General features: G+C 44.3%; 1 protein-coding gene across 3 annotated transcripts in view; it reads left to right on the top strand.

Annotated features, from left to right (window-relative positions):
* The window catches only part of MGAT5 (alpha-1,6-mannosylglycoprotein 6-beta-N-acetylglucosaminyltransferase), a 351,528-nt gene that overhangs the window by 235,682 nt on the left and 92,443 nt on the right, over nucleotides 1-23,403 (top strand). For all 3 annotated transcript variants that reach the window (XM_047722524.1, XM_047722521.1, XM_047722522.1), the window contains one exon: nucleotides 14,731-14,864. In XM_047722524.1, coding sequence (XP_047578480.1) covers nucleotides 14,731-14,864 — 134 coding nt within the window. The remainder of the gene's footprint in view (nucleotides 1-14,730; nucleotides 14,865-23,403) is intronic.

Below are 23,403 nucleotides of genomic sequence, written 5' to 3'. Positions count from 1 at the left end.
CTTTTTCCCTGTGTGGCTGCCTCTCCCCCTTGTATGCAGTCACCTGAAGACAAATCTGTTCTCAGGTTCACTAAACATAACAAAGAACACGTTGGACTTAATCCTTGCACGTGACGTATGAGACAGTAGAATTAAGAAGGGTTATGGCATTTGGAGGGTACTGATGTAAAAATCAGCTCACGGTCAAGTGTTCGGTGTTCTTTTCAGCTCAGAAGGATTTGCAAGAGCATTTTATATGCATGGCAGACATTATTACTGTTCCTGGAGCTCTATCGTCCTGCTATTACAAGCCGTCCTGGGGGCACAGTTTCGGAGACAGACTACTATGTGTGAGTTGGGTGACAGATGGCTGGTCAGCATGGTTGGAGTTGGCCTTTGGTTTGGCTTTATTGTATGACTTTTGAGGGGCTGAGATGAGGTGGAACAAAACAATGCAAGAAGTAACCTGTGCATTACATCAGATGGAAAATGTTAGGCATTTCTAAAATGGCCAGATTAGCCCAAATGATATGCTGAGTAGATGTCATCTACAAGATGGTGTTGCCTTGTGTCCAGGGAATAGAAATAGGAAGTGTTTCCAGAAAGTATAAAGTTCTCTTCCAGAAAGTCGAAATTCAGAGTCCTAAAAAACAGTTTTGTTCTCCATGAATGGAAGATTTCAGCAGTGTTGGTTAACTGAGTTGAAAGAAAGCCATTGGTTAAAATGTAATTAAAGATGAAGACATAGATTAATTCCTGTTAACCTGGGAAGGGGATAAATTTCCTAACTGACTCAGAATTCAGCAGTAATCAGGGGAGAAAATTGAAACATTTGACTGCCTTAAAAAAAAAAAAAAAGGAGAAGAACCTGTATGGCAAAAACATAGGCAAGTTCTATCTTGATGGGTTGGTATCCTTTTTTTTTTTTTTAAGATTTAATTTATTTATTTAACAGAGAGAGAGAGAGAGAGATTACAAGTAGGCAGAGCAGCAGGCAGAGAGGGGAGGAAGCAGGCTCCCGCCGAGCAGAGAGCCCAATGCGGGGCTCGATCCCAGGACCCTGAGATCATGACCCGAGCCAAAGGGAGAGGCCTAACCCACTGAGCCACCCAGGTGCCCTGGGTTGGTATCCTTTAATATATAAAGAGCTTCTAAAAACTGAAGGAAAATTCCATAACCCAACAGGAAACTGGGCAAAGGCCCATTACTCATTCCAAGGAAAAAGAAGCTTATTGCAACAAGGATTTGGAAACACATCACATTACCCTCACTCACCATAAAGAGAAATGCATACTTGAACTGCACCAAGATGCCATGTCCCAAACATCAGGCTCAGCAGGATCCAGAACTTGGTAGCATAGGTGTTCCAATGGTGAGGGTCCGTCCATCTTTTGCTGCCCTACTAGTGACAATGCAGCCTGGTCCTGAGTTGGGGAGCGTATTTGTCACAATGTAGCAAAACTATCAGCGCCGTTTCCCTTTGACTGAGCAGGTCATATCTAAGAGTCTCTCCCAAAGATAAGTGAGCAGAAATAAAAAATGGTGTGTGCACAGGTCATTTGTTGTGACACTGTTCAAAATAGGCAAAGAGTGGAAATAACCCAGATGTTCATACTAGGGGACTGAGTGAATAACTTGGTCCCCTGAGAGAGGGGGCTGCTGTGAAACTGGAAGGAGCAACAAGGACAGTCCCCACTGCTCTGAGGGCAATGCCCGGAGACGGGAAGTAATAAAGCCAGCATTCAGGGCAGCTGGTCAACTTATTTCCTTAAGTGTAAGAAGGCAATGTGTGCGTATGTTAGCGTATATGAATTTGCCTGTATTTTTAAAAGAGATAAAGTAAGGAAAAATAGCAAGCCAATGAAAGTGACTTCCCCTGAAGGAAAGGCGTGCAGGACCAGGGACAGAAAGTAGGTATCTCTTTAATGTACCTTATTTTGACTTGGGAACCATGTAAATGTTTCACGTAATTTTAAAAAAAGAAAGAAAGTAAGAAAGAATTCACTAACAACTGAAAACAGATTGAAAAAAATAAAACATGCCTAATATTCTATCAGATTAGTGTGAATGTCCCACACAGAGAAAATAATTACTTCAAGTGACTTTAAAACTCTGTCTTTGAACCATACATTTACTGGGGGAATTATTTACATTGTTATTTGAAACTGTTAGAGGTATACTGTAGGAGTCCAGATTTTCAGTATCCAAAAAGGTGGGTAGTATTTAAGGAATTTAAGACTGTATCATCTCTAGCTAGAATAGGAAATACCAATATCAATTTACTTTTCTCTTTAAAAGGGAAATGTTTCCTAGCTCTCTACTTAGAAAAGGATCAAAAGTAAAGTTAGTCCAGTTGCAAGGAGTATCCTTGGCCCTCAGATTGGAAACCTTTTAAATACCTCTTCTACTGGGATGGCTGGGTGGCTCAGTCAGTTAAGTTTCTGCCTTCAGCTCAGGTCATGATCCTAGGGTCCTGGGATTGAGTCCCACATCAGCCTCCTTGCTCAGCGGGGAGTCTGCTTCTCCCTCTGCCTGCCGCTCCCCCTGCTTGTACTCTCTCACATACAAATAAATAAGTAAGTTTTATTTATTTTATTTATTTATTTTTATTTGTATTTATTTTATTTTTATTTATTTATAAAATAAAAATAAATAAAAATAAATACCTTTCCTGCAATAAGGAGCCTCCTGTTCAAATCAATACTGATTCCAGGTCTAGGGCAGGAAACATTCACAAGGGGACCTCTCGACATGCCAGAAAGCAAGGAAGCTAAGGAAGACCACGGGGGTGGGGTCAGAAGGCCATAGGAACCAAAGACCCGGTAGCTGGAGAATTGGAAAGAAAAGTAGCTACAGTGAATTGCATTCAAACCAGTGATGGATACTCCATGAGTCCAGGATGAACCTCCGAAGAGAAAAGACCACAGAGTCCATCGATCCCACTTCTCAAGTTGCTAGGACACCACGTCATTACTCTGAAGAATAAAAGGAAAGAATCCAGCTTTGATCTTGCCTGTATATGGCAAGCTGTATTTGAAGGTAATCAAAAAGTTGATGAAAGAAATTTGTTAATCACGAAGAAATCACAGCTAATAAATGCCAAAGAAATGCAGAAGGAGAAAATCAGCATTTTAATACTGCGAGGGAGACAGTGGGGATAAGGCAGGTATCATCCGTGGTTGGTACAGCCTTCATGTCGTAAGTTGATGGAAAGCTTTCTCATGAATGGCTCTGCCTTAACTAGAGAAAATGTGGACATACAGAGGCAGTTAAGCAGTTCAAGACCTTTGCTATATTTTGATGTGTTCAGGCTGCGGGATTGGCACAAAGCAGTGACTCCCAAAGAACCTTTCTCTGTCCACAGAGAACTAGGGTGCCCCCCAAGAGGGGGTCCTTTCCTACCCATGTGACAAAACGGTGGGCCTGGACTAACCCAGTCAATCCCACAGAATTTTCCTTTTCCTTCACCCTTCCAGTAACTGTGGCTATTCCAGAGATCTGAAGGGGAAGATCATTGGTTTGAGTGTAAGAAGGAAGTGTCAACTTATATTTACATATTGTTGGTTTTTTTCCTAAGCACAGCATATTTACCAGTGTTTACTATGTGGGTTGATAGTAACCATTATATCGTTGGTGTGTAAACACGCACCTGTATTACCCAGTTGTAGTGGATTGTGTGCCGATGCGGTGCAAAATGCGGGGCAGATCCCCAGGAATGGAGTGTTGTGCTCGGAGAACTCTGTTGTCTTCCAGTCCAGCTGTCATCTGACCAGATTTAGCAGTGTTCAGGCATGTGTGAAGTGCAGGGAGAGGATGGGGAAGCCAGTCAGAAAGGGCCGAGCTGGAAGACAAAGAGAAAAACGCACCATTGCCAACGCATCTCTAGGAGCAATGACATGAGGTTGTCCTGACCAGAGTGTGTTTGCGCTTAAATATTCAGAGTGGAACACTTCTCACCATAAACCTGCTTCTGTTTCTTCTCTAACTCCTCTCCTCACTAAGTTGGTGGACTTTCTCTAAGTTGGAAAACGTGATTTTTCTTCATTGTTTTGCTCCAGATCTCAGAATTTCACTGCAGCTGTCCTCTGTGTGTATTCTGTTTGCATTCTGGCATTTTTGTGTCAGCCTAGACCATTCCTGATGCCTCCCTAAGTGCTTCCATAGGGACCACCCGAGTGGTCAGGCAACGCTCAGTCTGTTTGCCTACATCTCCTGAGTGATGACTTTTTTCCAAGAAGCCGTAAAGTCTGGAGGCTCCTTCCTCATGGCAAGCCCTAGTTCCTGCACTGACCTCTTGTCCACACTCCCAGCGGCCTGTGGGCTAGGCACTAAGGCCTTCCTCTTGGCACCGGAGCCAGCTCTTAAAAGCTCAGCTTGGACTGAGCTATCCCTGCTCACAGACTGCCGTGCCTTCCCTTTGCCCTCCTCTACAGCGTCCCACTCCATACCCCTCCCCAGCTGCTTCCCCAGCCTGGCCAGATAGCCTGCTGGTCTCTGCAGGTGCCTGCTGGTGCCTTCCCCACTCTTGCTTCCTTCAAGTCAGTCTGATGCAAAATTGTTTTTTTTTTCTTTCTTTAAGACTTTATTTAGAAGACTTCCTCTATCTTTTGAATCAAATTGAAGAGAAATATTAACCCTACCACAAAACAGAAACCTCCCCCGCCTATGGAAAAAGGCCCCCATACTTTAGTATAAGCATTATCATAGTTTTCACACCTGTATTTTTACATAGTTTTAAGTACAGAATAGAATTCTGGATCTCCTTATTTTTTTTCCTCCACTTCATAGATAATTTTTTTCAAGGTTCTTTTAAACCATGATTTCCTAGGAGGTTTTGTGGTCCCATGATTTCCTAGGAGGTTTTGTGGTCCATCGAGTGACTAGCTCCTAATATGTTCCTGTTTTTTCTTGTTGACAAGTAACCACTGCTTTTTCTGGGCTTGACAGGGTCTTGGCTTGACCCTCCAATTAGGCATTATTTCCATCGGCAACCTTCAATCTGCTATACATTCTGCTTTTTCTAAACTCCTGAAGGTGATCTGTCCGATTTTTCTCACTTGCCAGCAAGGTGCATCCTACCTTGGTAAAAGGCAAGACATTTGCCTGTACCATTTACAAGAGAAAACAAAGCCAGAAGTGGACGACACGCACCGTGGGTTAGCCTATATTTGGATAGCTCTAATTCCCTGCACGACACCGCTTCACAGCTTCCTCTGGCTCATGTAAAGACAGCAGTGCTGAGAGGTCTTTACGTGACTGTGTTTGTCCCTCCCCCTCACTGGAGGCTCTGGCTGAACACGCCAGTAGCAGAGATAACCAGAATCCTCCCCCTGCGCTCTGGCCAGGGTGGTCCCAGAATTTGGTTGACATCCTGTCGTTGGAAGGTTTCAGGAACATTCAGCAGCCTTTGGAAACACCTCACTGTTCATTTCACTGTCAGAGAACGTTGCCTGTGCTCTACGCAGTGTCCATTCATATTGGTTTAATTCATTAGTGAACTAATTTTTTGAGGACCCGCAGCACTTGAGCTGTCATTCACCATCTGAAGATACCCAACAGTTCACCTTCTGGGTGCCCGCCTTCTGCACTTCGAGTCGAGGGCTGGGGAGGTTTCAGCATTTCTCAGTACATGTGGCCGGGGGGTAGCGAAGACAGGGAGCTGTCCTAGAGCTGAGTGACAAACAGACCGGGGGTTCCAGAGGTGTTCATTGAGAGCCCTCCCATTTCACCTCCAGCCCCTCTCCTTTCTTTACACCATCTGGCCTTCCTTATGCTATTGGCCTCCTCTTGGCTTTTACATTTTTACATGTCTTCTGGAGTGCCTTGTTTTCTCGGACGTGCAGGCCATTGTGTGTGTACTCCTTGGTGTGGAAGCTCCGCGCCCTCGCCCCCAACACACACAACTTTGCTTATCCTTCAAGGGGGTGTCCTGTCCTCTGGGAACCTTCCCTGAGCCACACAATCCTGTTCTAGGACTCTCACACCTCTATTCCAGCCCCAGTTCAATCTTGTGAGCCCCACGAGCCTGGTCACTGCTGAGTCCTCCATACCTGAAATGGTAACGTCAGTGGTGGTAAGTATTTGTTGGATCAATGAACAAAGAACAAAGGACTTAGTTTCCCCAACTACAGAATGAGGTTAGTTAAAACATAAGTCAGATCCTCACACTCTTATGCTCACAACGCCATGGCATTTCACTGTAGGGAAAGCCAGTCATCCCACTGGCCTCAAGACACCAGTACATGTCTGGCCTCATCTCTAACCACATGTCTTCTGGCTCACTGCTTTTTAGTCCCACAGCTGTTTCTCCTGCCCTAGGACATTTGCATGGTTATTCCATCTTCCAAACATTCTTCGCTTAGACTTCTGTATCTCCTTCTTCAGGGTTTTTGGTTTTTTTTTTTTTTTTTTTAGCATTTTTTTCTTTTTAAAGATTTATTTATTTATTTATTTGAAAGAGAGAGAGAGAGAGCGCACACCTGACTGGGGCGTAGGGGCAGAGGGAGAGGGACAGAGAGAAATCAAAGCAGACTCCCCACTGAGCCCAGAGCCTGATGCAGGGTTCGATTGCACAACCTTGAGATCATGACCTGAGCTGAAACCAAGAGTCAGATGCTTAACCTGCTGAGGCACTCGGCACCCCTCTTTCTTCAGATTTTTAACTGAACTGTCACTTCAGTGAGATCAACTCTAAGTCCCCTTCAAGTACAACTTTCCGCCAATTTCCTGTGCCCTTCTCTGCTTTATTTTCCTCATTCACTGTATTACCAGGCAACATTTATACTTCTCTTGTTTTTATGTTATTTTTTTCCTACCCTGGAATCTGAGACATAAGGGTTTTGTCTGGTTCGTTGCTGAAACACCCAACACCTTGAAGAATGTGTAGCTTAGAGTAGGCCTCCAGAAAATACCAGTTGAGTCAAAATGAACGATAATGCCTGTTCCCTTTTAGTCCATGCAACAATGTGAGGGAAAGCGAGACGTGTTGTACAAACGTAATGTTACAGAAGCTTCTCTATTGAATCGTATGTTGTACACCTGAAGCTAATGTAACATTGTGTACCAATTAGACGCCCCCAAAATTTTTCTTAAAAAATCAGTACAAAAGCTTCTTAGGGCCAGTGGCTTCAAGTTACCCTTTTGTGTCTTCCCACAGAAGGTGTTCAGGTGGTTGAGCTTTCTCGAGTTGTTCCAATCATGCTGGCTGTCGTCATTGACATTCTAACTCTTTGACTTTCTCCCATGAAGCTGGGGCTCACGTGTGGTTTATTTGCATGATCAGGTTGAAGTAATGGCTTGTAGACCAAAGATTCTGCCAGACAAAACAGGACTTGTAGAAATGGACTACTTTCCTTTCATGCAAATGAATAAACCTCTTGGCTTTAGCTAAAGATCACTTCCCTGTACGATTTTATTTTTAGGGCCTGACAAGCAAAGGAGCTATTTGTGATTCCAGCTGCCTTTCTGGCCTTCGACTTCCAGCAGTAGGACTCTTGCCTTTTACTTCAGTACAGGCCAGTGAGTGATGGGATCAGCCTTACAGTTCCTTTATCTGAGTCTCAGCCTTCAGGAGTGATGTTCTTCTAAGGAGTCCATTCCCTCCTAAATTGTTTTTTGACACTTGAGAAATTTACTCTGGTGTGCCTTTTGTCAACAGTTCAGGCTCTCATCTTTTGAGCCCAGCTCTACATAATAGTTTTCCTAGCTTGGATCCTGACCCCTTCCCTCTCTCTCTCAGCTCATCATCACCACCGTTTGAAAAACTTCAGTTTGGGTAAAATTTGAAGTATAATATCACTGGCTGTGTAGTTTTTAAAGCCAGATAACTTCCTGTGTGATGTCACTGTCTTTGTCAGTAAAGTTTTTTTTCTGTCATGCCAGTCACGTCATGAGAATCAGCTTGGACCTCATGAACATGATGGTAGCCAGTATTCTTCCTCACTTTTTTTATTTTTTAAGATTTTATTTATTTACTTGACAGAGATCACAAGTAGGCAGAGAGGCAGACAGAGAGACCGGGGGGGGGGGGCTCCCCGCTGAGCAGAGAGCCCCATGTGGGGCTCGATCCCAGGACCCTGAGATCCTGAGCCAAAGGCAAAGACAGAGGCTTAATCCACTGAGCCACCCAGGCGCCCCCCTCACTTTGTTAACAGAGTTCTCAAACAGACAAAAATGGTGAAAGAGATGTACAGTAGAAACCCGCAGCCGAGACTTGGGCATTAACAGCTTCCTTTACTTGCTCTGTGACCTCTCAATCCGTATGTCTGTCTGCATGCCAGTCAATCCACATTTTTTTGAGGCATAAAAGAACACTTAACCCACAGATGTTTCAGCATATCTGAACTAGTGTTCAGTATTGGTCACCAAACCAATTTTTTTTTAATCTGTAGCATTGAATTACTTTACTGTTTGTCTCCCAGATGAATATAAGCTCAGTGAAGGGAGTTAAATTCATGCTTGCTCGATTTAATGATGTGTCCTCAGCTCTTCCCAAGTTGTTTTCTGGCTCATAGTAAGTGCTCAATAAATGTGCTACTGATAAAAAAATAAATAATAAAAATTTTAAAAATTTTAAAAATAAAATGAAGATAAATAAATGTGCCGTTGAGTGAATTGACAGTACTTGGAAACCCATGATGTTAAGATTTTACAGCTTTCCAACACTGATTGGTTTCCCTTCTTCCCACCTTTAGTTTTTAGTTTTGTGACCTAGATTGAAAGATATGTTAGTTTATCAATTAAATAAATATTTCTTGAACACCAACACTTTGTAAGCATGAGCTAGTTTCTGGACCAGAGTGATGAGCTGCCTTGGGCAGTGATTCATCCCATGAAGAACAGGCTTTAGTGTTGGAACTTTTGTGCAAAGAGCCTGATGCTGGAGTAGTTTAGGCATGGCCTCTGCTGCTTGGTAATGTAGATCTGCCTACCTGTGGAATCAATCATACCAGTTAATTAAGCATTTCCCATTGGCTTAGTCAGTCATGCATGCAAAAAGAATTTGCTCAATTTCCTACTACGCTCTGGGAGTCAGCATAAAACATGGTTCCATCTCAAAGAACGTATAGTCTGTCCTCGAGATAATAATGTGTGAAAGGGACTGTAACTCTTCATGATCTAAGAGGAGCCCTACTTATCTCAGTGTCGGGAAGTGAGGGAATCCCTCAACCAGGATGAAGGGAGCTGAGCCTTCAGGGAAGGAGGAGGTGAGAGACATGCCAGCATAAGAGAAGATGGCAGGCATACATGACAAGCTCCGAGTAGGAATCATGGAGCAGAGTTGTCAGGGTGTGACCCAAAATGAAGCCAGAATGACAGGTTGGCTGGCCATGCTTCATCCTGGAGGAGGTGAAGATTTTTAGCCAGAAACTACCACAGTTCCATGTTTGTTGCAAAGAATGCCCGGTCGGGTAGCACACAGGCTGTGTCAGATGGAGCAGGGAGCAGAAAGGAGGAAGGGCAAGGCTGAAGGTACAAAGAGCACTCAGAAATCCACTGCAGAAGTGACAAGAGCATGATGGTCTGCACGACTAGTGGATTTTGATAGTCAAGAACTGGAAATGTCCTAAATGTCTCCTAGGGTGGACTCATCAGGATTTCTGTCTTGTTGACTTGGTCACAAAGGATCGTTGACTTTTGTTCCTGGGAGTTGTTGAAACCAGCTTTGGGTTGAGCTGGATTCGGGCTACCAGATCTTTATTTTCTCCCTCTCTTGGCTTTGTATTTCTCTGGGTCAGCGTCCTTCTCACGTGGGCACACAGATGACGTCTGCAGCTCTCAACTTCCACCCTGCCAACGTGGTGACTATAACAGAGCCACCCTGACCTCAAAAGTAGCTCTGACTAGTCTTGGAGCAGCTGTGATTGGTGGGTCTTGGATCATACCCCCATCTTTCAAATGAACTGTGGTCACAGAGAGTTTCTATATCATATGCCATCCTTGGAAGAGGATGTAGTGGGGGCAGCCGAGGGGTCAGGACTGGCACCAGTCCAGCCACCTGAATGAAACAGAATCGCATGGCCTGCAAGATGTGTGGTTCCATAAAGCAGTGCTGGCGGTCCAGAACCATGGGGCATCCTAGCTGATGGAAGGAGTTCATGCACTGAAATACTGTACTAGTTAACAAGCAGTGATGAGCTGTGGTGTATTAACCCCAAAGATGCCTGTGGCGCATTTGTAAGTGAAAAAAAGTTTACAAAAGAGTAGGTATTGTAGGATCCAGTTTTGATTTGAGTATTTATTTAAAAAAAAATCCATGGGTTGCTTGGGTGGCTCATTCAGTTAAGCCTCTGACTCTTGATTGGGCTCAGATCATGATCTTGGGGGTCCTAGGATCGAGCCCCATGTCGGGGGGGGGTCCATTCTCATCAGGGAGTCTACTTGAGGATTTTCTCTCTGTCTCTCCCTCTGCCCCTACACACTCCCACATGTGCTCCCCCCAAAATAAATTAGTAAATCTTATTTAAAAATCTAGTAATAATGGTTATTTCTAGGGGATAGATGATCTGTTATTTTTCTTATATCTTTTTCTATTGTCTGAAAAAAAATTTTACACAGAGGATCTATTTCTGTCATAATTGGAAAACCTAAATAAGTAATCTTTTGAATAGGGCAAAAGAAAACTGATCTGTTGCGGAAGTCTCAGCAAGAATCCATGAGGCCAGTACTAAGAAAGGTGCAGAGGAGGGAGAGGGTTAAGATTCAGGGAAGCTGACATCCTCAGGACTGGGTGAGGGCTAAGGGAGGAGCCCAGGGTGGCTTTGGGGTTTCTGCCCCTGGTGATCTGCTGGTGTGGGGATCCCCACCACAGTAGAGCCGGCTGTGGTTAAGGCCAGCAGACTACCTATTAAAATGAATATTTGCACTTTTTGGTGCAAGCGCTTGGGACTTAGCGAGGAAATGGCAGACCTCAGAGGCTCAGGTGCTAAGAGAAGGATCAGTTTGACTAAATAAATTTTTTGAGGGGTGCCTGGGTGGCTCAGTCATTAATCATCTGCCTTCGGCTCAGTTCTTAATCCCAGGTCCTGGGATCAAGCCCCACATCGCGCTCCCTGCTTAGCAGAAAGCCTGCTTCTCCCTCTCCCACTCCCCCTGCTTGTCTTCCCTCTCTCGATGTCTCTCTCTCTCTCTGTCAAAACATCTAAAAAAATTTTTTTAATTACATTTGAAATGAGGACGCTATTACTGCTTGGTAGAAATTGCATACACCTCATTTATTAAGTATTTGGTAAGCTCTGTGAGGGCAGAAACTCATCTTGATGTTGTGATCTCTCAGTACCTAGCATTTAACCTGGATTTTTTTTAGAAGGAGTGCTCTAAAATGGTTGTGGTTGAATGAATTATTCAAGCCAAACTCCCAGTAGTTCTTAAAAGAAGTTATTGCTGTAATCTGCTCAGGAAGCTCATCAAGCTGATTTGTAATCATTTGTAAATAGATGCTTCCAAAGTACTTAAAATAATGCTTTTCTCAAAAAAAAAAAAAAAAAACACCCCACAAATGCGTGTCCTGAATTATTTTAAGACCACTGTCAATGTTTAGCAAATCCCCTTCTGCTTGTCACATGTGAAATGAATCAACTTGGCCCCCCCATATGTATAGCATAAGTCACTCAAGGAACTGAGCTGATCTTCTATACACTCTTCCCTCTGGGTCTTTCATGTGTATTTTGGTCTACCTTATAATGTGATTTTCCCGCTGAAGCATGTTTATCACTATAGTTCACGGAGCCCAGAAGATAAACTATTTGGACTATGAGGCTGTATTTGGGATGCTTTGAGGAGCTTGGGCTCTGGGACCAGCTGGTCTGGCTCTAAATCCCCATGTTACCATTTCCTAGCATGCCGATCAGGGTAGTCAAAGTGCTCCCCCTGACCCTGCCCTGAACTTACTCACCTCTATGAACATGTTGAAAGGTTGTCATGAAGATAAAATCAAACAGTCGCGATCAAGAGCTTAGAACCCAACTCTGCACAAAGAACTCAAATATTAGCCATTTTTAAACAATCCCATTTGTTGATTTCCTGGGACAGAGTGATTTCCAAATGTGCAGGATTTCCTGTGTCCCATTTATGATGAAATTTCTAAAGTTTACCTTGACTCATGAATACCTTCCCTTTGAAAACCTCCTAGCACAAGTCAACTCTCTGTTCCTAGTCTCAGACAGAGAAAAAGAGACAGCTTGGGCTGAAGTTCAATCTCTGTGGAAAGGTCCTTTTGGCTAGCGTCAGCCTCTCTTTTTGAGTTTTGACCTACTCTAAGTGGTTTAGGATCATGTGTGTTGAGTCCAGGGCCCTCGGGGATGATGTCAGCAGGCAGGTACCCAGCTGCTGGCCCGCTGCTTGGAAGGAAACCATAGCAGGGCCTGTAGTCACTTCCAAATCACCTGTGGGGCAGTTTGCAGCTAAGTGACCCTTCCTGGCACCTCTGCCTAGAGTCCCGTGACAGGTTTGGCATCCCCGGGGAAGACACATGGAGGGTGTGACTGGTGCCGGTGAAGGGTGGTGGCACGGGATTTGTTCTTCGGTCCTCCACGGTCCTTACCGGTGCTTACAGGTTGCCCATCCCCCACCTAACACCTCCAGACCAGAGAGAGGAGTGGAAATAAAGTGCTGGCGTGAAAACTCAGGAGAAGAACAGGTGTTTGTGATTGTTCGTGTGGTGTCAGAATTGAGTTAGTGCCAAATTACAGTCCTCAAACCGTAGAGGCCCACCAGTTCTCACAAGGCCTTGGACTAGACCCTGTGCTCCCTCTCCCTCTCAGTGGTCAAGCCCTGAGCTACAGGAATCTTTGACACAAAAATACATGCGTATAGCAGTTCTTTTCTTTGGGGGCTTTGACAATTTTTATTTTTAGCTCTAAGTGTATTGCATTTTTTCCACCTGTGACTTTGTTTTTAGGTCATTGAGTCATATTTCACCTTTCTTGAGAAGTGCTCGTCTAAGGACTAGATAGCTGAATTTCGGAAACCAATATCTAAAATATGGAGATTTAGTCACCACATAACATTTTCTGAAGACTAAGAGAAAATGCAGTCTCCAAGTTTAAAGTGTCAGGTTCTGTTTCAGAATTTTCACAGTTAACCCAAAGTTTTGCAAAGCACTATTTTAAGCTGCCTTATTGACATTTCGAATGCGCAGGGGCTCTCTTCCCTTCCCTCATCCTCCTTCAAAGCCCCTCACCACCAGCTCCTCAAAAAGAAAGGAAAAGCAACCATTGCCCCTTGTTGGCAGTAGAATTTATTCACTAATTTACTTTCCAGCCAACTGCAGCCATTGCCTCTGGGCACTTGTTCAAAAACGCAGAAATGAAATAACAGATTGGCCAGGCTGAACACAACTCCCCAGTCACAACCCTATTATCTCCTCATTCTGTCACCCCCATTAGGCAGAAGCCCGGGAGACTGGATGGTGATAACACAGTGTTTATGCAGCTCCTTCGTGTCCACAGTTCGCAGCTTTCCGCTGGTGGCATTCCCTCGTTCATCTGCGCGGGGGGTGGAGGAGAGTGAGGTCCGGGGCTTCAGGTGCCTAGGCCTTTCCACAGGCCTACCCTTGCCCATCTTTAAGGGCTCCCGTGCAGGCCGCCTGCCTGGGAATGAGCTCCTGAGTCCTGAGAAAGCCAGAGTTAGACGAAGAAACCAACTTGCTCTGTGTGCTTACCACCTACCAGCGAAGGAGTACGGTTGAAGCCGCATGTGTGGATTTCTCTGAATATCAAGCATCTCTCCATTTAGGTTATTTATAGCTGCTCTATTCAGGGCAGAGTCAAGCAGAGCAGTCGCTTTATTTAATATTGTGGGGCCTCTGCAGGGTCATCTGAAAAACACATTTCTCCGGACAGAATGAATGTGTAGCGGAGGGCGGTCTCTGTTTCAACTACAGCGGATTGTTTTCTGGTTATCGCCTTCTTTGTGCAGTTCCTCTTAAAATGATAGGCACAAACGAGAAATGTTTGACGGGGGCATGGGGTTGCTTCCCTACCCCCTTGACCAACTATTTAAACAGAGAAGTTTTAGTACTCCCATGATGAGCAATCCAGAAGGAAAATGATTTCTCTTCTATAGACTAGACCCTGCTCCTTGGGGTGGGTGGCTTCTTAGGATGGCTCACATCCCAGTGAGTTTCACCTTTCATTCTGTCTTCATTCCCTCCATCTGTTCAGTATAGTTCCATAATTATCTCTCTCATTAGTGAGTCATTCTTAGGGGAGGTGCGGCATCGGGATGATGCTGGTTTTGCCCCCAAATCCCCCTTTCCCCCAGTGTGCTTCCTATCGGATGGTGTGGGGCTGCCAACAGCAGCCTCGCCCCCATGAGAACTCTTGATTCAGCCCTGCTCCGGCCATATATTGGTCAAACCTGGAAGGCAGCATCGCTGTCAGGAGACGTGGCCTTGTGCTGGGCAAATGGGAAGGTGGAGAACACTCAACAGAATGCTGTTTGGACAGGGTGGGGGGGAGGGCAAGCTGTCAGCTGCATTTTACAGGGTGGGGGATGGGTGGGGGGAGGGCAGGCTGTCCCGTTCAGCATTTGGTTCAGGTTAATCCGTCCTGGAGTCCATTCTCATGTGAGGGTTCTGCTGGGAGTATGTGGGAATAGGCAGTCCCCTGCCTCGCCCTCCCCAGGGAAGAAAGAACCAGGGTAAGATGAGAACATTTAATTACGTGCATGATGGCTTCTGTCAAACATGTAACTGTTGTTTCTTCTTGACGATAAAATCCTCACTACCCTGTCCTTTCCTTTGCCTCTCAGCTCACACCCCAGACAACAGCTTTCTGGGATTCGTGGTCGAGCAGCACCTAAACTCCAGTGACATCCACCACATCAACGAAATCAAAAGGCAGAACCAGTCCCTTGTGTATGGCAAAGTGGATAGCTTCTGGAAGGTGAGTCAGTCTCTGTGTGCGTCGCTCTCTCCAAAACGAAGCTTGTTGGGTAATTTAATTTAACTTTGATCCAGGGAATAATCAAGCCAAGTGCCCAGGGCTTAATGGGATCTGCTTAGAAGTAAACAAGGCTGTGCTGGGATTTGGTCCTTCAGCATTTGGGTATCTAATAAAGGCTGTACCTGCTCATTTGCACAGTGGCTACACAGCAAAGGCCTTCACTCTTTGCTGGAAATGTTACATTACAGCTTCCTCCTGTCCTGTACTTCTGAAAGCAGGGCCCCATGGGGGCGGATATCTTTCTGGAGCACAGCATTGCACCGAGAGCCCTCTGCAGTGTAAGGGTAGGGCAGCACTCTAGGTGTGGCTCTGGGGTGTGTGGTGGCTTTCACATCCTCGGCTGTGGTCAGCAGCCCCGTACTGGTCAGGGCTGAACTACCAGAGAAAGGAAACCACCCACCCGCCATGGTTGACTGTAAGCACTTTACTCCAGGAAATCCTGGACCACACAGTATTCTTGGCCATAGAGAACCCTGAGACAGGGTTCCCAAAAGCATTGGACCTTGGGGCCTTCTGGATGGTTTCCAGAGTCCGTCTGGGGGAGGTACGGTGAGAGGGGGGCCAGACCGAAGCGTGACCTGGTGCCCTGACCTCCAGACCTTGTTATTGGGAAGTCTGCCTTTGTATGCCAGTGCCATCATTGTGATTGAGGACGTGTTTACACAAGACACAACAGTGTCCAGGACTTCAAAACATGCCTCTTACAAAACCTAGAAGTAATCACTTTCCAGAATGGTTAGGTACCGGGGTTTCATGTTGTTATGTCTCCTCTAATGAAGAAGTTAGAAATCCAAGCACTGAGTGAACACAAGTGATGTACGGGGTAAAGAACTCCCTGCTGTTTGTTTTCTGACCCCACGCGCGCGGAAGAGGAAAAGCCATGCTGCCCTCTTTTTACTAATGCTAAGGATGCCGAGGGGACAATTAAATCAGCCTATTTCCAGGGAAGCTGATTTAATTCCAGGTAACTGTCTTTGCTGTAAACAACTAGAATCCTCTCTTAGTTTAGTACAGTGACTGTCAAAGGAGTACAGTGTCACCTCAGGGGGCACTTGGCAATGCCTGGAGCCAATATTGGTTGCAACGACAGAGGGAGGTGCCCTCGGCTTCCAGGGGGCAGAGGTCAAGGATGCTGCTGACAGGACTTCCCCACAACAGAGGATAACCTGGCACAGAAGATGAGCTGTGCCGAGGTTGAGAGACCTCAGCTGGTAAAGAAGATTTATTTCCTCTGTATATTATTTTGCATTTTCTTCTCTCGAGGAAAATAAAATCAGTCAGGATTCTAAGTGGTTATTTAGGATGTTCCCATGAATTTACACACCTTAGCTTCCTCTGCATCAGAACCTGCCCTGTGTTAACAGACCATCTTTCAGCTGACTTTCAGCCACTTGGGTTCAAAAGGACATGCTGGGTGTTCTCATTCTCAGCTCAGGTGTGAAGTGGATGAATCAGGGCCCTGGTTTTAAGAAGACATGGGCTCTTAAGGAAAAAAAAAAAAAAAAAGGCCTCCCTCCCTTTTCTCCTCCATACCTGCTCAAAGAAAATTGTTTGCATGTCTATGTGGACTTGACCTTGCAATTATATCACTTCTATTTTGGAACCAAGGGCAGCTTCCTTTTAGGTGCCTCTGGCAGTTTTTTCGGTTTCCCTAGAAAAACAAGATAATAAATTGGTTCTGAAACCTTCTTGGTCACCCTTTTTTGTTGTTGTTGTTGGATAAAGAAATACCACCACTGGAAGAATGGTTTTCTTGATGCCGGTCAGAATCCCGAAGCGTTAGTCATGCTGACCCAAGTGATTTGTGGCATGATTTGGAAGTCCCTCTGACACTCCACAGATGACCCAGCCTTCCTCTTACTGGGTGTCATCCGAGTATCACAGAAGGCAGAGTGGCAGCCTGTCTATGTTAGCCTTTGTCCAAATACCCCAAATCTGGAGTGGTCAGTTTTCTGTATCATCATTGCCCTGTATTCTTAGATGAGAAAGGCCCCAAAAGGTGGAAAATTCTATGAACTTTTTACACGGATTCAGGACATGTCAGACTTCTCAACACAGTACAGGATGTGAGAATTGTTGCTTTGTTACAAATATTGTAACATATGAGAATTGTTACTTGCAACAAAGCCTCCCCGTGATCGTGCACAGAAGATAGGAGGCCATAAGCGGGGTGCCCCTGCGCCCTCATTCCCAGGGGGGCATTCATCACTGACTTCAGCCAGCGGGAAGCTGTAGATGTTTTTCCTCTCCCTTGCCCCAGTGTCTCCCCACCCAATCTCCTGTGCCTCTGACTTCTTTGGAAAGGGGTGTGACACTGTCCATCTCAGGGGGTTGAGGAATTTAGGGGTGGCGTGTGGGCAGGTGCAGGACTGGAGCTGACCCTCTGGAGAGCTCCTCCTCCCTCAGATTCTAGGAATCACTGAAATCCTGAAGGTACTTGCTGTGCCGTCAATCCTATTCCATGTCATCCCCTCTCCTGCGGGACTGTCCCCAGCTGTTGGGGCACTTGAGTGGGAGATGCCACCACACACCACACACCCAATCTTGGCTGATTGGTCCAGAGGGCAGTGTAGCTCTTTGGTGCCTGGCAGCCATGATTCTGGCTCAGGAAACCTCGCAGGAACCGTGAGATTCTTCACGTAGCATTGGAAAACAGAGGGACCGTGAGTCGTGGGGATGGAAATCCGAAGGACAGATCCAGAGTTGTGAGGAGTCTGAGGCAGAAGCTTCCCAGGAGTGCAAGGATGAGGAGCGGGACTGATTTGGAAAAGGAGAGGCTGCTGTAGAGCAGATGATGGAGCAGAACTGCAGGGAGGAGAAGCGGCCCCAGAGAGAGGTGGGGTGCTCTAGAGGAGCAGGTAGGAAGAAGAACAGACAGAAGCAAACCATGCAATGTGGAGGGAAAGAGAAAGGAGCGGCCAGAGTTCCGCAAAGCTTTCTTTTTGCAGATTGCAGATTGCAGATCCTTCTATCACACTCTAGTCCCTTGCAGTATCCTGAGTGGTTTCTGTTCCTTGTGGTCCTATCAGGATATGGGTCTTCCCTACGTTGCAGACGCCTATCAGGAAACATGATCTGTTAAGTGTAGAGGCTGTGAAGGAATGGGCTACGTCTTCAGCCCCCCCTAGTTCCACCCCCAGTTCATGGCAGAGGTACCCTGTAGTCCTGTCCTGCTATAGTGGTACAGTGGAGGGTGGAAGGGAACCTTCCTGCCAGAATCCCAAAGGCACCAACTCAGGAAGCAACACTGTCCAAGACCCTTACCATCAAATGAGACTGCTTACAGCCTGATCCCAGGTGCAGAGGTCTGTGTTAGCCCAGGAACCCTTGGGGCTGGGTTCTGGATATCTGCCTCTTGGACAGACTGGTTGTTGGCACCCACTAACATGTGCCTACAAGGAGAGTCTGTCTAGTGTGGCTGAATTCAAAGGTCTTCCACATCCTATTACTAAGATCATGAGGGAATGAAAATTTCGTCAATTTTGTAAAAATAAGACATTTAAAAAATTGTGGAAATTAAAGTCAGTTGAAGGCTGGCTTTAACAGAATTTTTTTTTTAATTTAATTTTTTTTTATTTTATAAACATATATTTTTATCCCCAGGGGTACAGGTCTGCGAATCGCCAGGTTTACACACTTCACAGCACTCACCATAGCACATACCCTCCCCAATATCCATTACCCCACCCCCCCTCTCCGAACCCCCTCCCCCCATCAACCCTCAGTTTGTTTTGTGAGATTAAGAGTCACTTATGGTTTGTCTCCCTCCCAATCCCATCTTGTTTCATTTATTCTTCTCCTACCCCCTCAACCCCCCATGTTGCATCTCCTCTCCCTCATATCAGGGAGATCATATGATAGTTGTCTTTCTCCGATTGACTTATTTCGCTAAGCATGATACCCTCTAGTTCCATCCACGTCGTCGCAAATGGCAAGATTTCATTTCTCTTGATGGCTGCATAGTATTCCATTGTGTATATATACCACATCTTCTTTATCCATTCGTCTGTTGATGGACATCTAGGTTCTTTCCATAGTTTGGCTATTGTAGACATTGCTGCTATAAACATTCGGGTGCACGTGCCCCTTCGGATCACTACGTTTGTATCTTTAGGGTAAATACCCAGTAGTGCAGTTGCTGGGTCATAGGGTAGTTCTATTTTCAACATTTTGAGGAACCTCCATGCTGTTTTCCAGAGTGGTTGCACCAGCTTGCATTCCCACCAACAGTGTAGGAGGGTTCCCCTTTCTCCGCATCCTCGCCAGCATCTGTCATTTCCTGACTTGTTAATTTTAGCCATTCTGACTGGTGTGAGGTGATATCTCATGGTGGTTTTGATTTGTATTTCCCTGATGCCGTGATATGGAGCACTTTTTCATGTGTCTGTTGGCCATCTGGATGTCTTCTTGGCAGAAATGTCTGTTCATGTCCTCTGCCCATTTCTTGATTGGAATATTTGTTCTTTGGGTGTTGAGTTTGCTAAGTTCTTTATAGATTTTGAACACTAGCCCTTTATCTGATATGTCATTTGCAAATATCTTCTCCCATTCTGTCAGTTGTCTTTTGGTTTTGATAGCTGTTTCCTTTGCTGTGCAAAAGCTTTTGATCTTGATAAAATCCCAATAGTTCATTTTTGCCCTTGCTTCCCTTGCCTTTGGCGATGTTCCTAGGAAGATGTTGCTGCGGCTGAGGTCGAAGAGGTTGCTGCCTGTGTTCTCCTCGAGGATTTTGATGGATTCCTTTCTCACATTGAGATCCTTCATCCATTTTGAGTCTATTTTCGTGTGTGGTGTAAGGAAATGATCCAATTTCATTTTTCTGCATGTGGCTGTCCAATTTTCCCAACACCATTTATTGAAGAGGCTGTCTTTTTTCCATTGGACATTGTTTCCTGCTTTGTCGAAGATGAGTTGACCATAGAGTTGAGGGTCTATTTCTGGGCTCTCTACTCTGTTCCATTGATCTATGTGTCTGTTTTTGTGCCAGTACCATGCTGTCTTGATTAGGACAGCTTTGTGATAGAGCTTGAAGTCCGGAATTGTGATGCCACCAACTTTGGCTTTCTTTTTCAATATTGCTTTGGCTATTCGAGGTCTTTTCTGGTTCCATATAAATTTTAGGATTATTTGTTCCATTTCTTTGAAGAAAATGGATGGTACTTTGATAGGAATTGCATTAAATGTGTAGATTGCTTTAGGTAGCATAGAAATTTTCACAATATTTATTCTTCCAATCCAGGAGCATGGAACATTTTTCCATTTCTTTGTGTCTTCCTCAATTTCTTTCATGAGTACTTTATAGTTTTCTGTGTATAGATTCTTAGTCTCTTTGGTTAGGTTTATTCCTAGGTATTTTATAGTTTTGAGTGCAATTGTAAATGGGATGGACTCCTTAATTTCTCTTTCTTCTGTCTTGTTGTTGGTGTAGAGAAATGCAACTGATTTCTGTGCATTGATTTTATATCCTGACACTTGACTGAATTCCTGTACAAGTTCTAGCAGTTTTGGAGTGGAGTCTTTTGGGTTTTCCACATATAGTATCATATCATCTGCAAAGAGTGATAGTGTGACTTCTTCTTTGCCGATTTGGATGCCTTTAATTTCCTTTTGTTGTCTGATTGCTGAGGCTAGGACTTCTAGTACTATGTTGAATAGCAGTGGTGATAACGGACATCCCTGTTGTGTTCCTGACCTTAGCGGAAAAGCTTTCAGTTTTTCTCCATTGAGAATGATATTTGCCGTGGGTTTTTCATAGATGGCTTTGATAATATTGAGGTATGTGCCGTCTATCCCTACACTTTGAAGAGTTTTGATCAGGAAGGGATGCTGTACTTTGTCAAATGCTTTTTCAGCATCTATGGAGAGTATCATATGGTTCTTGTTCTTTCTTTTATTAATGTGTTGTATCACATTGATTGATTTGCGGATGTTGAACCAACCTTGCAGCCCTGGAATAAATCCCACTTGGTCGTGGTGAATAATCCTTTTAATGTACTGTTGAATCCTATTGGCTAGTATTTTGGCGAGAATTTTTGCATCTGTGTTCATCAAGGATATTGGTCTGTAGTTCTCTTTTTTGATGGGATACTTGTCTGGTTTTGGGATCAAGGTGATGCTGGCCTCATAAAATGAGTTTGGAAGTTATCCTTCCATTTCTATTTTTTGGAACAGTTTCAGGAGAATAGGAATTAGTTCTTCTTTAAATGTTTGGTAGAATTCCCCCGGGAAGCCGTCTGGCCCTGGGCTTTTGTTTGTTTGGAGATTTTTGATGACTGTTTCAATCTCCTTACTGCTTATGGGTCTGTTCAGGCTTTCTATTTCTTCCTGGTTCAGTTGTGGTGTTTATATGTCCCTAGGAATGCATCCATTTCTTCCAGATTGTCAAATTTGTTGGTGTAGAGTTGCTCATAGTATGTTCTTATAATTGTCTGTATTTCTTTGGCGTTCGTTGTGATCTCTCCTCTTTCATTCATGATTTTATTTATTTGGGTCCTCTCTCTTTTCTTTTTGATAAGTCTGGCCAGGGGTTTATCAATCTTATTAATTCTTTCAAAGAACCAGCTCCTAGTTTCGTTGATTTGTTCTATTGTTTTTTTGGTTTCTATTTCATTGATTTCTGCTCTGATCTTTATGATTTCTCTTCTCCTGCTGGGTTTAGGGTTTCTTTCTTGTTCTTTCTCCAGCTCCTTTAGGTGTAGTGTTAGGTTGTGTACCTGAGACCTTTCTTGTTTCTTGAGAAAGGCTTGTACCGCTATATATTTTCCTCTCAGGACTGCCTTTGTTGTGTCCCACAGATTCTGAACCGTTGTGTTTTCATTATCATTTGTTTCCATGAATTTTTTCAATTCTTCTTTAATTTCCTGGTTGACCATTCATTCTTTAGAAGGATGCTGTTTAGTCTCCATGTATTTGGGTTCTTTCCAAATTTCCTCTTGTGATTGAGTTCTAGCTTTAGAGCATTGTGGTCTGAAAATATGCAGGGAATGATCCCAATCTTTTGATACCGGTTGAGACTTGATTTAGGACCAAGAATGTGATCTATTCTGGAGAATGTTCCATGTGCACTAGAGAAGAATGTGTATTCTGTTGCTTTGGGATGAAATGTTCTGAATAGATCTGTGATGTCCATCTGGTCCAGTGTGTCATTTAAGGCCTTTATTTCCTTGTTGATCTTTTGCTTGGATGATCTGTCCATTTCAGGGAGGGGAGTGTTAAAGTCCCCTACTATTATTGTATGATTGTTGATGTGTTTCTTTGATTTTGTTATTAATTGGTTTATATAGTTGGCTGCTCCCACGTTAGGGGCATAGATATTTAAAATTGTTAGATCTTCTTGTTGGAGAGTTCCTTTGAGTATGATATAGTGTCCTTCCTCATCTCTTATTGTAGTCTTTGGCTTAAAATCTAATTGGTCTGATATAAGGATTGCCACTCCTGCTTTCTTCTGATGTCCATTAGCATGGTAAATTCTTTTCCACCCCCTCACTTTAAACCTGGAGGTGTCTTCGGGTGTAAGATGAGTTTCTTGTAGGCAACATATAGATGGGTTTTGTTTTTTTATCCATTCTGATACCCTGTGTCTTTTGATTGGGGCATTTAGCCCATTAACATTCAGGGTAAGTATTGAGAGATATGAATTTAGTGCCATTGTATTGCCTGTAAGGTGACTGTTATTGTATATTGTCTCTGTTTCTTTCTGATCTACTACTTTTAGGGTCTCTCTTTGCTTAGAGGACCCCTTTCAATATTTCCTGTAGAGCTGGTTTGGTATTTGCAAATTCTTTCAGTTTTTGTTTGTCCTGGAAGCTTTTTTTTTTTTTTTTAAAGATTTTATTTATTTATTTGACAGACAGAGATCACAAGTAGGCAGAGAGGCAGGCAGAGAGAGAGAGAGAGGGAAGCAGGCTCCCTGCTGAGCAGAGAGCCTGATGCGGGACTCGATCCCAGGACCCTGAGATCATGACCTGAGCCGAAGGCAGTGGCTTAACCCACTGAGCCACCCAGGCGCCCCTGTCCTGGAAGCTTTTAATATCTCCTTCTATTTTCAATGATAGCCGAGCTGGATATAGTATTCTTGGCTGCATGTTTTTCTCGTTTAGTGCTCTGAATATATCATGCCAGCTCTTTCTGGCCTGCCAGGTCTCTGTGGATAAGTCTGCTGCCAATCTAATATTTTTACCATTGTACGTTACAGACTTCTTTTCCCGGGCTGCTTTCAGGATCTTTTCTTTGTCACTAAGACTTGTAAATTTTACTATTAGGTGACGGGGTGTGGACCTATTCTTATTGATTTTGAGGGGGGTTCTCTGAACCTCCTGGATTTTGATTCTTGTTCCCTTTGCCATTTTGGGGAAATTCTCTCCAATAATTCTCTCCAACATACCTTCTGCTCCCCTCTCTGTTTCCTCTTCTTCTGGAATCCCAATTATTCTAATGTTGTTTCATCTTATGATGTCACTTATCTCTCGAATTCTCCCCT

The sequence above is a fragment of the Lutra lutra genome, chromosome 3 (genome assembly GCF_902655055.1).
Source record: "Lutra lutra chromosome 3, mLutLut1.2, whole genome shotgun sequence".
In the NCBI taxonomy this organism is placed as follows: domain Eukaryota; kingdom Metazoa; phylum Chordata; class Mammalia; order Carnivora; family Mustelidae; genus Lutra; species Lutra lutra.
This window is presented reverse-complemented; position numbering and strand designations above follow the sequence as displayed.